The 12,439-nt window shown below is 35.6% G+C and overlaps 1 protein-coding gene across 1 annotated transcript in view; it reads left to right on the top strand.

The window, feature by feature from the left end:
* The window catches only part of LOC107705653 (plexin-B1-like), a 96,373-nt gene that overhangs the window by 67,762 nt on the left and 16,172 nt on the right, over positions 1 to 12,439 (top strand). The window contains exons 6-17 of the mRNA XM_016509045.1: positions 822 to 950; positions 1,847 to 1,947; positions 2,074 to 2,206; positions 3,354 to 3,423; positions 4,410 to 4,518; positions 5,259 to 5,367; positions 6,075 to 6,342; positions 6,954 to 7,234; positions 8,803 to 8,937; positions 9,741 to 9,863; positions 10,799 to 10,892; positions 10,968 to 11,134. Of these exons, the coding sequence (XP_016364531.1) occupies positions 822 to 950; positions 1,847 to 1,947; positions 2,074 to 2,206; positions 3,354 to 3,423; positions 4,410 to 4,518; positions 5,259 to 5,367; positions 6,075 to 6,342; positions 6,954 to 7,234; positions 8,803 to 8,937; positions 9,741 to 9,863; positions 10,799 to 10,892; positions 10,968 to 11,134 (1,719 nt within the window). The remainder of the gene's footprint in view (positions 1 to 821; positions 951 to 1,846; positions 1,948 to 2,073; positions 2,207 to 3,353; positions 3,424 to 4,409; positions 4,519 to 5,258; positions 5,368 to 6,074; positions 6,343 to 6,953; positions 7,235 to 8,802; positions 8,938 to 9,740; positions 9,864 to 10,798; positions 10,893 to 10,967; positions 11,135 to 12,439) is intronic.

The raw sequence follows: 12,439 nt of genomic DNA, 5'->3' as shown, positions 1-12,439 counted from the left end.
TATGTATATGTATGTATAGAGAGAGAGATAAAATTGTTTAAATATTTATATTTAATTATATTTATATTTAATTTCACTTTACTTACAAACACACAAATAAATTAATAAATATTTAAGTATATTATAATTAACTCACCCATCTCTCTCTCTCTCTCTCTATATATATATATAAGATAAAATCGATTTTTTTGGGGGTGATCCAAGAAAGATAATTTCAGTTGAAAGGAACTGAAAAAACTGAAGAATCGCATATACATTTGTATTTTCCCTGACAAACAGACATGCAGGTACACCTCCTCTAACCCTACGTCTACACAACTATTCAGTCTTGCATGGTACGATGATGTTGCAATGCATGATTCCTCCTGCAGTAGACCGTGGCCGGCAGTTTGTCAATGCTAATCCAGTTAAAACGCAAACCTGACTGGGTGGAGTGTGTGAGCAGCTCGCGGTGTAAGGTGTCTGAGACTCTTAAGCAGGATACCTGCTCTTCTGAGGGGATTCTCACTATTCTAATCTGGTTTGCTGAAATCGACCCCAGTCGTGATAGAATTCAGGAGGCATTAGGCACCTCTCTCAGATCCTTGCATGTCGTTTTCCTTTAATAAGACTTAGAAGTGTTCTAGCGCTAAACCATTTCAGCAGACACTTTCAGCACTTTTAGTTAGACCTGTCCAGGTGTCCTGTTGCTATTTATGTAGTTTCATAAACCTAAATATTCAATTAAACCTTGAGGAAGTTCTTAGGAGCCGTTGTCAGGTTACTTATTGAAACTCTTTTTTTTTCGTGGTGAGTTCAAGGTGCTTTTTATCTCATGTTAGGTGTTCCTGGGTAACTCAGGAGAGGTGAAGAAGTACTCCACCCTTCTCATCCAACCTGGTTTGGCCATCAACAGTGACTTACTGCTGGATTCCACCCATAGACACATCTACATCATGACCAGCCATTCTGTGAGTTAACAAATCATGTCATTAGTACTACCAGTCAAAAATACTAATTAAGGTTTGTTTTTCTTATGCTCATCAAGGCTGTATTTATAAGATATTGTGTATTTGATATTATGAACTATTATTACAAATTTAAATAGTTTCAACATTGATGCAATATACTTATAAAACTGTAAAACTATATTTGTAATAATTATAGGATAATTAAGTATGTTTAAAATCATTTTAGTTTTGCCTGATTTTTGGAAAATGATGTTTAAGTAAAAGCAAAAAAATAATAATAATAAAAAAAAATAAATTTTTTTTTAAATATATATATATATATACATTTTAAACCAATTTGATGATGTTTACAGAGTGTAGTACTCTGAGATTAATTTTACTGAGGTGAACATACGTCCTCTTTTTCCCAGACGTGTCCTGGTCAGGATTTCTAAATGGCCTAAAATTTCTGGGTTTTGGCTTTGTTTTCCTGTTGTTTTTCATTCCTGAAGGTAATGATTGAAAAGTAGTTTGGCCAATAGCATGCAGGCATTGTACGTAACCGACCAATCGAGGCATGCGAAAAAAAAGTGGGATCTACAGAGAACGGTCAAAGCAATGAAATGCTTTCATATAATGTAGAAGTACTGTACAGAACATGTCAATAGGAAAACAAAGCCGAAACCTGGACATTTTAGCCAATTTGGAAAAAGAGGACGTATGGTCACTCTAGTTTAATGATTTTTATTATATTCAAATACATACTGCAAAATTTCCACTCCTAATCAGCATAAAAAAAGTTTAAAAGTGCATATTTGATGTAGTTCACCATCACATTCCCCCATATGCCTGGAGTGGAAACTCTGGGTCATAGCTGTGTTGTGTGTGATTTCTCCTGCTGTGCTGTGTGTGGTCAGGTGGAGAAGAGGCCTGTGGCAGAGTGTGACAAGCACACTGATTGCACTTCCTGTCTGGCAGCGAAGGACCCATACTGCGGTTGGTGTGTTCTTGATGGCCGGTGAGTTTATTCTTGTAATTCCTGCATTGGACGGCAGTTTTCAGTTTATTTTAGAAGTATTTCTCTCTGTCTGTCAGTTATCTTACTCATCATCCTGTCTGGTCTTTTTTTCCCTCTCTCCTCCAGGTGTGGGATGCGTTCAGACTGTAGGCTGGGCTCTGTTGAAGGTCATTGGCTGTGGAGCTTTGATGAGCAGCAGCAGTGCTTGAGAGTGGAGTCACTGAGCCAATATAACGCCAGCCTTGGAGAACAGAAACAGGTATAAAATCATCCAGTCAGAAACACCATCAAAATTCAGTCCTCCTTCAGCCATAGCCTATAAGTAAACCCTGTAATATTTCATTTAATATCTTTCATTCACTACCATTCTAAAGTTTGCGGTTGGTAAGATTTTTGATGTTTTTCAAAGAAGTCTCTTATGCTCACCAGGGTTAAAATACAGCAAAACAGTAATATTGTGTAATGATATCGGAATTTAAAATAACTGCTTTCTATTATAATGTGTGTTAAAATGTCATTTATTTCTGTGATGCAAAGCTGAATTTTCAGCATCATAACTCCAGTATTCAGTGTCACATGATCCTTCAGAAATAATTGTAGTATGCTGATTAGCTGCTCAAGAAACATTTATTATTGTTATTAATGTTAAAAACAGCTGTGCTGCTTCATATTTTTATTTGAACTGATACATTTCTTCAGGATTCTTTAATGAATAGAAAGTTCGAAAGAACAGTATTTATTTATTTTTTTTTAATTATAAATGTCTGTACTGTCACTTCTTATCAAATTACTGCATCGTTGTGAAATAACTGACCCTCGTGTTGTTCCAAACCTGTATGCATTTCTTTCTTCTTCTGAACACAAAAGAAGTTATTTTGACGATTAAACAGTTTTGGTTCCCATTGACTTCCATTGTATTTTTTTTCCATACAAATGTAATTCACTGGGAACCGAAAATGTTTAATTATCAACATTCTTCACAATATCTTTTTTTTTTTGTTTTGTTCAGAAGTTAGAAATGCTGGCAGTAGTGAGTAAACGATGGCAGAATTTTCATTTTTGGATGAACTATCCCTTTAATTAAAACTCTTGAACAGTAATGTATATGACATATAATATATCCAGAGCTGTAAATGGTCAAATTAAATAATTGTTTCTTTGTGTTTCAGTTAGCATATGGTTGGCGAGCTACAGTAATTAGCCTCTAAGCTAGCAGACTCTGCCACTGCACTCCCTAATGGGATAATTCACACATTATCTTGCCTCATTTTTTATGCTTAAAAGCTTTTTCCCCAGTCATTGTCATATTTATTTAACTATTCCTTAAGGGATGCTTTTCTAATGAATTATCAAAGCTATAAAGCTTAATGACACAAAAAAATATGTTTTGTGTTACCGGTCAATGATATGTGGGCACCACAGTCACCTGTGCCACTCCTGAGGCCCACAGACTTCCAGCAGTACCACAGGGAGAGGGTGAGAAAACCCACACACTAATGATGTTTGACTTGTTTCAACAACTTGACAAACTGGCTTTAAGGAACTGGTTTACAGTTGTAGAAACCTGTGTGGGCTGTGTGTGGAACCATTTATGAGTGGGAGTGTCATGATTGACTTTCAAGCACCAATCAACTTAATATAATTACAATCCAGATTGTCAGTGTGACTTTTTCTCACAGTTAAGAGCGACTTACTATACCGCTCAAAAGTTTGGGGTCAGTAATATTTAAAAATACTAATAATGCTTTAATTCAACAAGGATGCATTCAGTTGATCCAAAGTGACAGTAAAGGCATTTATAATTTTACAAAAAATGTCTGTTACAACTAAATGCTGTAATTTGGAACTTTCTATTCATAAAATAATCCTGAAAAAAATATATCACAGTTTCCACAGAAATATGAAGCAGCACAACAGTTTTAAACATTGATAATAATAAGAAATGTTTCTTGAGCTGCAAATCGGCATATTAAAATGATTTCTGAAGGATCATGTGACACTGAAGGCTGGAGTAATGTTGCTGAAAATTAAGCTTTGCATCACAGGAATAAATTACATGTTAAAATATATTCAAATAGAAAATTTTTATAATATTTCACAATATTAAAATTTTTACTGTATTTTTGATCAAATAAATGCAGCCTTGAGAGACTTATTTCAAAAACATCAGAAGAATCATTTGAAAAGTAGTACATCAGCCTGGGATCACTCTGGAATTTTAGAATAGTCATGTTCCAGTTTCACTTCCACTGATGGATTTCCGCACCATTACTCTTACTCTTCCATTGAAGCATTCCACTAAAAAGTTAATGACGCTACATGAATGGTGACATACGCTATGGATGGTGCATTTAACTTCATCTCATTATTTTTTAAGGTGTTATGTGACATGATGTTCCACCGCCATAATATCCGTTTAACATTTTGACCCAGAGTCCTCTCATGTTTGTCCTCTATAACAGATTCTGTGTCCATCACGCTGTCCCTGCGCTTTCGGATGGTCACCGTAGCGCTCGCAGACTTCACCTTCTACGACTGCTCTGTGGCGCAGCAGCTCTCTGGCACCAGGCCGTAAGTCACATGGACTCTCCTGCGTTTTAATGCCACATGAATAAAGCAATCACAAAAATACAGTACAGTGTTTTTTCATTCTTAAAGAGAGAGTTCACACAAAAAATGAAAATTCGGTCATCATTTACTCCCCATCATGTTGTTTCAAATCTGTAATAATTGAAAAATGACTAATATTAATAAATGCTAATTCATGTTAATTCATGTTAACTAATGTAGTTAACTAATGTTAACAAATAAAACCTTATTGTAAAGTGGTAGTGAAAAGTTTTAGCCATTTAGTGTCATGCCATCATCATCCAAAAGCAATATTAAAACATCCGTTGGTGAGCGGCTGTCATGCGTTGAAGAATGTCCCAGAGGCGTGCGATGGGCAGGGCAGCTGTCTGTCTTTCCGGACCTCACTAACACATCCCTGATGATTTAACAGCTGTTTCCCACATTCCACCATTCCTCCGCCCTGACCATCCTCCCTTACCCATACACCCCTGCAGACAGCCGCTGATGGCGCGGCTCTCCCTGATGTTGTTTTGATTTGCGATGTGGGAAAGCTGTGAACTCAGCTCTGTGATGTTTGATGAGTTTAGGGGAGTCATGTGTAATTGTAGAGCTCAGCTATTTTTCATGCAGTGCTGCTTTGCTGTCTTCATCTGAATGCTCAGAGGGGTGTAGATGGGTTTAATTTATGCAGTCACTTTTAAACTTTTGGCCCATTGTGTTCTGTCTCGCTCTGTTTTTAGGTGTAGGGGCTGTGTGAACAGCCGCTGGAAATGTAACTGGTGCGTCCACCAGCATGTGTGCACTCACCGGTCCACGTGTGACCGTGGTGCGATCATCTACAACCAGCATGTAAGTTTTTGTTAATATGTGAGGTCATATCTGTGAGTTTGATATGCTGTGCAATTATAGTGGAGCCAAAAAGTCTGAGACCAACAGTGAAAGTGCATGTTTATATTTTAAAACGTTTTTTTGACAAATTAGTTTTTTAGCTAATGTATATTTTACAAAAATACAAATTGTTTTATGAGCATGACAATTTGTGGAATGTTTAAGTGGAAAAAAGTATTCGATTTTGTCCCGATTTTGTTACAAATGTACTTATTTGATTAGTGAACTAGAAATAGTAGAATATAAAAATGTGAAATTTCTTATTCAATTTGTCATTCTTTTTTTTTTTTTCACAACGTTTATTAATTAAAGTTTTAAATCAAAGGTTTTCAGTGTGGTATCAGACTTTTAGACCCCACTGTATGTGTTTTTGGCTCCTTTTGCTTAACCGTTTTTGGTTCATATTAACTACCATTTGAAAATTTGGAGACAGTAACATTTAAAAAATAATAATGTAATATTTTTTTTTCAGCAAGAATGCATTAAATTGATGACAACAGAACATTAAAGACATTTATGTTACAAAAGATTTCTATTAAATAAATGCTATTCTTTTGCACTTTGTATTCATCAAAGAATCTTGGAAAAAAGTATCACAGTTTCCACAAAAATATTAAGCAAAACAATTGTTTACAACATTATCATTATAAGAAATGTTTCCAGATCAGCATTATATGATTTCTGCTCCCACTACTCCAGAGCCCACCGCCGCCCCCACCACAACTCTGGAAACCACGACCCCACTCAACCAACCACCCACCACCCCCAACCACGCTACAGCCTCCTCTACGCACCCATCCAGTGCCACTACAGAGTCAACCGATACCATCACAGAGGCCACGACCCTATCGAAAAATGCCTCTTGGGTGGAGGAGAGCATCCAGGTAGGTTTGCTGTCAACACCGACCCCGCAATCATATGAAGAACTTGTGGGAGGTTCGTTGCATGAAGAGGCCGCTGAAGTGACGCTGCCCGCGTTGAGAGCTGGGGAAGTTGTTACAAAAGATTTCTATTAAATAAATGCTATTCTTTTGCACTTTGTATTCATCAAAGAATCTTGGAAAAAAGTATCACAGTTTCCACAAAAATATTAAGCAAAACAATTGTTTACAACATTATCATTATAAGAAATGTTTCCAGATCAGCATTATATGATTTCTGAAGGATCATGTGACACTGAAGACTGGCGTAATGGTGCTGATGGTGAAATGGTGAAATTCACAGAAATATAAATATAAAATATGTTCAAATAAAAAAATTTAAATAAATGCAGCCTTCAAAAATCTTACCAACCCCAGACTTTTAAATGGTAGTACACATAACGCTTGCATGTGTGTTTTATGATTTTTAATGTTTAATTCGGCACCATTGTTTATTGATTTGAGTTGATATTAATTTATTTCAGTTGCCATTTATTTCATTTTTCCCCTCTCTGTGTCCTGTGTTCGTCTAAAGTTTTCGCTCCCCACGTCTGCTCCTCAAACAATAAAAGACTTTGACGCGTACACATACACCACCTCCACACCCACGTGAAGAACTTGTGGGAGGTTCGTTGCATGAAGAGGCCGCTGAAGTGACGCTGCCCGCGTTGAGAGCTGGGGAAGTGGTGACGATGGGGCCGTTGATTGAAGCGCTGCCCTCATCCTCCTCTGAAGTGGTTACCCTCTCGCAGGCGGAGATGGATGTAGATGCACTTATAGACACGGGCGTCCCTGTGTCGTCAGCCAGCGCCCCCTCTGGCGACGGTGAGGCAGGGCCTGATTCATCCGATTTCCCCCTCGCTCCAGACACAGACTACCAGTCCGACTCAGCTGACCTTTTCCTCCTGGTGAGTGTGGTTCCTCGGGCCAACTCTGCTCGCATGTAGCGCTGTAGATGCTGGAGGTTGAACGTACCTAAAGCGTAAATTACATGCGTGAATGATAGGATATATAATTAAATAGATGAAAGCAGTTCTGCTCTATTACTAATTCGACCATAATTATATATTAAAGTCATTTAATGTCACAACATTAAAGCAATGTTCTGGGTTTATGATGATGCACAGAAATTAATTTTGACTCGTTCATCAGTTTGTAAAAAAACAAGCAAAAATCTGGGTTACAGTAACGCTCTTGCAGTTTAAATGGATAGTTCACCATAAAAAAAGAAAATTCTGTCGTCATTTACTCACTCTCATGTCGTTGCAAACCTGTATGACTTACTGTGGAAAAAAGATTTTGAAAAATGTTTCTTCTGTTTTTGTTCATACAATGAAAGTCAATGGGGTCCAAACATGTTGTTTTGGACCCCATTGACTTTCATTTTAAATACAAAAACACCTTGTAAAAGAAACACTTTTCAAAATATATATTTTTTTCTTGTTCTTTTTCTGAACTGTCCATTTAACTAAGTATAGAGTGTAACACAGGTTCCGGTAGTAAAAATCCCATTTTTTTTCTATAGGGTCATTTTTAACAAACTTATCAACAAAAAACTTTGAAGACAGACCTACTGTGAGCTACGTATGGTATATGCTTTTGTTGAAGCCATCAGCCATCATTATTTCAGCCTATTTCTTTAATCGTGTTTAGCAGCAGAATACCTGGTTAAAAAAAGGAAATACATTACCCATGATTCTTCAAAAAAAAAAAAAAATCTCCACCTATCGGAATTAAAGCAAGCAAAGAGCACCAAAAGAGCTCTTTAGTGCCTGCCCACTCCGATGAAGCACCACAAATCACGCAATAGTCAGTCTCCCTATGCTCTCAAACTGGTAAATATTGTAGTAATTGTAAAATATACTATTTCTGTGTGTATGTGTGAATTTACAGGCCCACAAATGTATCCATGCATCCATAATTTTTCACCGTGTCATTCACAATGCTTAATGGGATTGTAGTTCTTTCCCTCATTAAAGCTGATAAGTACACAGTCATGTACTTTTGTCTTTTTGTTTAGTTTTCAAATTTTTTATTTATTTATTTTTTTTTTTGCTTCAAATCAAAGTTTTTAATGTTGTAACTCACCTCGTAACTGGTTGATATGGTTCATGGATTATAACTCTTTAACAAAGACTTTTTTTAAACCCCTATGGGAAAAATGAACAGAAAAAAAATACTTCCAGAACCAGTGCCGCTGAAAAGTTGGGAAGGGATACTGTTGCACTGTATTGAACCCAGAACATTTCTTTAATCATTTAATTAGCTTCTGGTGGCTGTTCCCCATGTGCTTTTTTTTGTGTCCATTTTGTTTTTCATTAAATCTTAGTTTAACACACTCACTTTTGTTGTGCTGCCATTCTGCTTGTTATACGTGTTGCTGTAATATAGCAGAAGCTGAGAGATATTCCACGTCTGCTCTTTTCGAAGCCGTGGTGTGTGTAATTAAGTGTGTTGTCCATCTGTGTGTGATCAGGAAGAGGAGAGTTTACTCGTGAGCAGAGGTCCTCACGCCTGTCCGTGTGTGGAAGGCATCCGGGGCAGCTCGCTCCTACCTGTCAATGTCGAGAGGAAGATCACACTGCTGGGACGCAACTTACACCTCTATCAGGTAATGCAACGTCTTGAGCCTTGTTGGGACTTGACTATGAGAATAATGACTGGTAATGCTCACATAGACAGCAAGGGGCTGTCTGACTGACATGCACAACAACCAACTGTGTTTTTTTTATGGGACATTTAGGGGAGAGTACATCTGAAACCAATCATCCCACATTAATTGACTGATGTGCAACATTGTGGAGACTGCACAGCAGTTGTCAGTTGTGCTTGAGGGTTATAAAAATTATAAACTGAATAGGTTTGAATGTTTATGTGAATAGTTGTTCTTAGAAGTCTGGTAACCTCCGGCCCCGCACACTAATATAAACCTGCATTAAAGTTTGGGGTCCATTTTTCAAAGGATTTTTTTCAAATAAGTCTCTTCTGCTCACTAAGGCTGCATTTATTTGATTGAAAAATACAGTAAAACAGTAATACTGTGAAATATTAAAATTTTTACGAAATTACTGTTTTCTATTTAAAATATATTTTAAAATGTATTTTATTTCTCTAATGTCAAAGCTGGATTTTCAGCATCATTACTCCAGTCTTCAGTGTCACATGATCCTTCAGAAATCATTCTAATATGCTGATTTGCTGCTCAAGAAACATTTTTATTATCATCAATGTTGAAAACAGTTTTGCTGCTTAATATTTTTGTGGAAACCGTGATGCATTTTTTTCATGAATCTTTGATTAATTGAAAGTTCAAAAGAATTGTGTTTATTGGGTGTATTATGTTATCTGATTTATTGATTAAATGTTTAAAAATATGTAGACCATAAAAAGAATATATCTGTGTGTGTTTTTAAGGACAAAGATCTTGATTATCAGTGTGTGTTGGTGATTGAGGGCCGATCGGTGGTGGTGGATGCTTTTGTGGAAGTGGACGACACTCAGCCATCTTTGTTCTTCATTACCTGCCAGCTACACCAGGTCTGATTAAAAAAAAAAATCTGTAAAAATATGGTTAATGCATTAATTTGAAGACATTTTCCATATTAATTTTTATACGTGTTTTACCTGCATTTTGAATTTTAGCACTTCATTGCGTTGTGTTTTAGAGTTAGATGGTATTTAGAATTCATGGAAATGTCTGTAAAAAATTACTGGGCAAGGTCCTGGCAGAAAATTACCTGTATATTAAATTTTTTTGTGTAACAATATTTATATTGTTTTCATTTTTAATTTGAAGTTTTAGTAATTGTGTTGTTCATTTTTTATGTTTATATCCTTTTTATTAATTTTCATTTTATTTATTTTAGTACATCAAGTTATATTAAATGAAAATGTGAAATGTTGCCTTGGCAACTAAAATGTTTACAATGTTTACTTTTTCTTTTTTTTCCATTATATAATAACTATATATATATATATATATATGTATATATATTTTTTTGTTTTTTTGCTTTAAAAAGGATTTTTAGATATATCTACTGGAAAATAATACATATTTAATTTTTTTTTTTTAATTTAATGTGTAAGTCTTATACAATTCAATTAAGTAGGTGTGTCTTATTTTAAAGATTTATAGATATTTTTACTGTAAAACGACCTAAATGTTATGTATTTTTCAGGGGCTTTAATAGGATGAGATTATTGTTATAACAACGCACAAATTAAAGAAAAAATATGAGATATAAAAACAATTTGCTAATGAAGTTATTTAAAAAAAAAATTTATTAAAATATTTTTAAAATATTTTAAAACAAACTATAATATAATTTAACTGTAATTGTGTTGCTAGCACAACCCATATGTGGCAGTATTATATAACATCCATTAAATAACTGTTACACTGTTGTTACACAGTTACATAACAAAGCCTGTGAAGCTGTGAAAATGATTGTGATTGCATTTCGGTTTCAAAGTACTCTTACTCGGCTGCCGTGGAGGAATACAGGAGCATGATCTCAGTCAGGAGGAGGGACTCTTTCCAGATGGATTACCCAGAGGACCTGCATGGTACGTCATCCATTGTTTGCTGAGGTTATGAATGTGCTGCACTCTGTTTGTGTCACGTGTGTTTTGTCTTTGCAGTTTGGCTGTATAACTGCTCCGTGGGCCGGTCCGACTGCAGTCGCTGTCACACGGCCGATCAGCAGTACGGATGTGTGTGGTGTGAAGGGTCTCGCTCCAGCTGCGTCTACAGGAGCTCCTGCACCGAGCACGTCCAGCAGACCTGTCCTGCTCCTCACATACACACGGTGAGGGACACGCATGTTTATTTGTGCTTTTTGTGAGCCATTAACACTATACTCAGTATTGTTAAAGTGATAGATATTTTTTCCCTCCATTTAATTCACCAGAAGATCTTCAGCTGTTTATTTTCATGTGAGCTGTCCCTTTAAGAGCTTGGAATAAACCTGCCAGGCTAAACTGCATTGTGAAAGGATTTTTCTTCACTATCTGAAATATACATTGTGGTCCTTTAAGGACTGACCCTTGTCCTTGTGCTTTTCCTTGCTGACCCATGAGTTTGTACAATAATTGTTTTGTCCATTAGATGTATAAATCAGAGCACAATATTTCAACTGACATGATTAGCTAAATGACCTCATAGATGTTTGCGTGCAGGTACTCAAGCTTTTTACTTAAGGAAATGTGAGTAATATCGTTAGGGTGTTGTGGTTGGTTGGTTGGCATGCCATCGTTATAAGGTTGCTAAGGTGTTCAGTTCGGTTGCTAGGTTTCTCTAGCTGGTTGCTAGGTGGAAAATTAAATGAAATTAAATACTTTTAATTAAAGTAATTAATACTTTTATTTAGCAAGGAGGCATTAAATTGATCAAAGGTAACAGTAAAGACATTTATAATTTTACAAAAGATTTCTATTTCAAATGAATGCTGTTCTTTGAAACTTTCTGTTTGTCAAAGCGATAAAAAATGGAAAAAAGGATAAAAATGGTTTAGCAAGAATGAATGAAATGCAAAGAATTTTACATTGAAAAAAAAGCAACTTTTTACATTGGAAAAGTGTTTTGTCTTGTCATCCTTAAAACAAAACAAAAATGGAAAGATATTAAGTTTTTTTTTAGAGTATAGATTTTCATGTTTATTTTTAATTTTAAAAGATAATTTAAAAAGGAAATATAGTGGGATTAATGTTTCAAATGAGGAAAAAAAACATTTGCCATTTGAGTGAAAAAAATACGTTTTTTTTCTTCTAATAATAATCATGTGTAAGACTGTCATGTGTTACACTGGAAAACAAGACAAAATATTATGTATTTTCAGGGGTTTTAATATGATGAGATCAATGGTGTAACACCACACAAATTAAAGGAAGAAAAAGGAAATAAAGTAAATATAGTGAGATTTGTTACATTTTTCAGTAGAGATTTGTATTTTAAAAAAATGATCATGGTTTCCACAAAATATTAAGCAGCACAACTGTTTTTATCATTGATAATAATCTGAAATTAATCTTGAGCAGCAAATCAGCATATCAGAATGATCATGTGACACTGAAGCCTGGAGTAATGATGCTGAAAATTCAGCTTTGATCACAGG

This window comes from Sinocyclocheilus rhinocerous, unplaced genomic scaffold, assembly GCF_001515625.1.
Source record: "Sinocyclocheilus rhinocerous isolate Xijiao unplaced genomic scaffold, SAMN03320098_v1.1 scaffold263, whole genome shotgun sequence".
NCBI classification, from domain to species: Eukaryota; Metazoa; Chordata; class Actinopteri; order Cypriniformes; family Cyprinidae; genus Sinocyclocheilus; species Sinocyclocheilus rhinocerous.
Note: the sequence above shows the minus strand (reverse complement) of the source record. Positions and strands in the feature narration are given on the sequence as shown.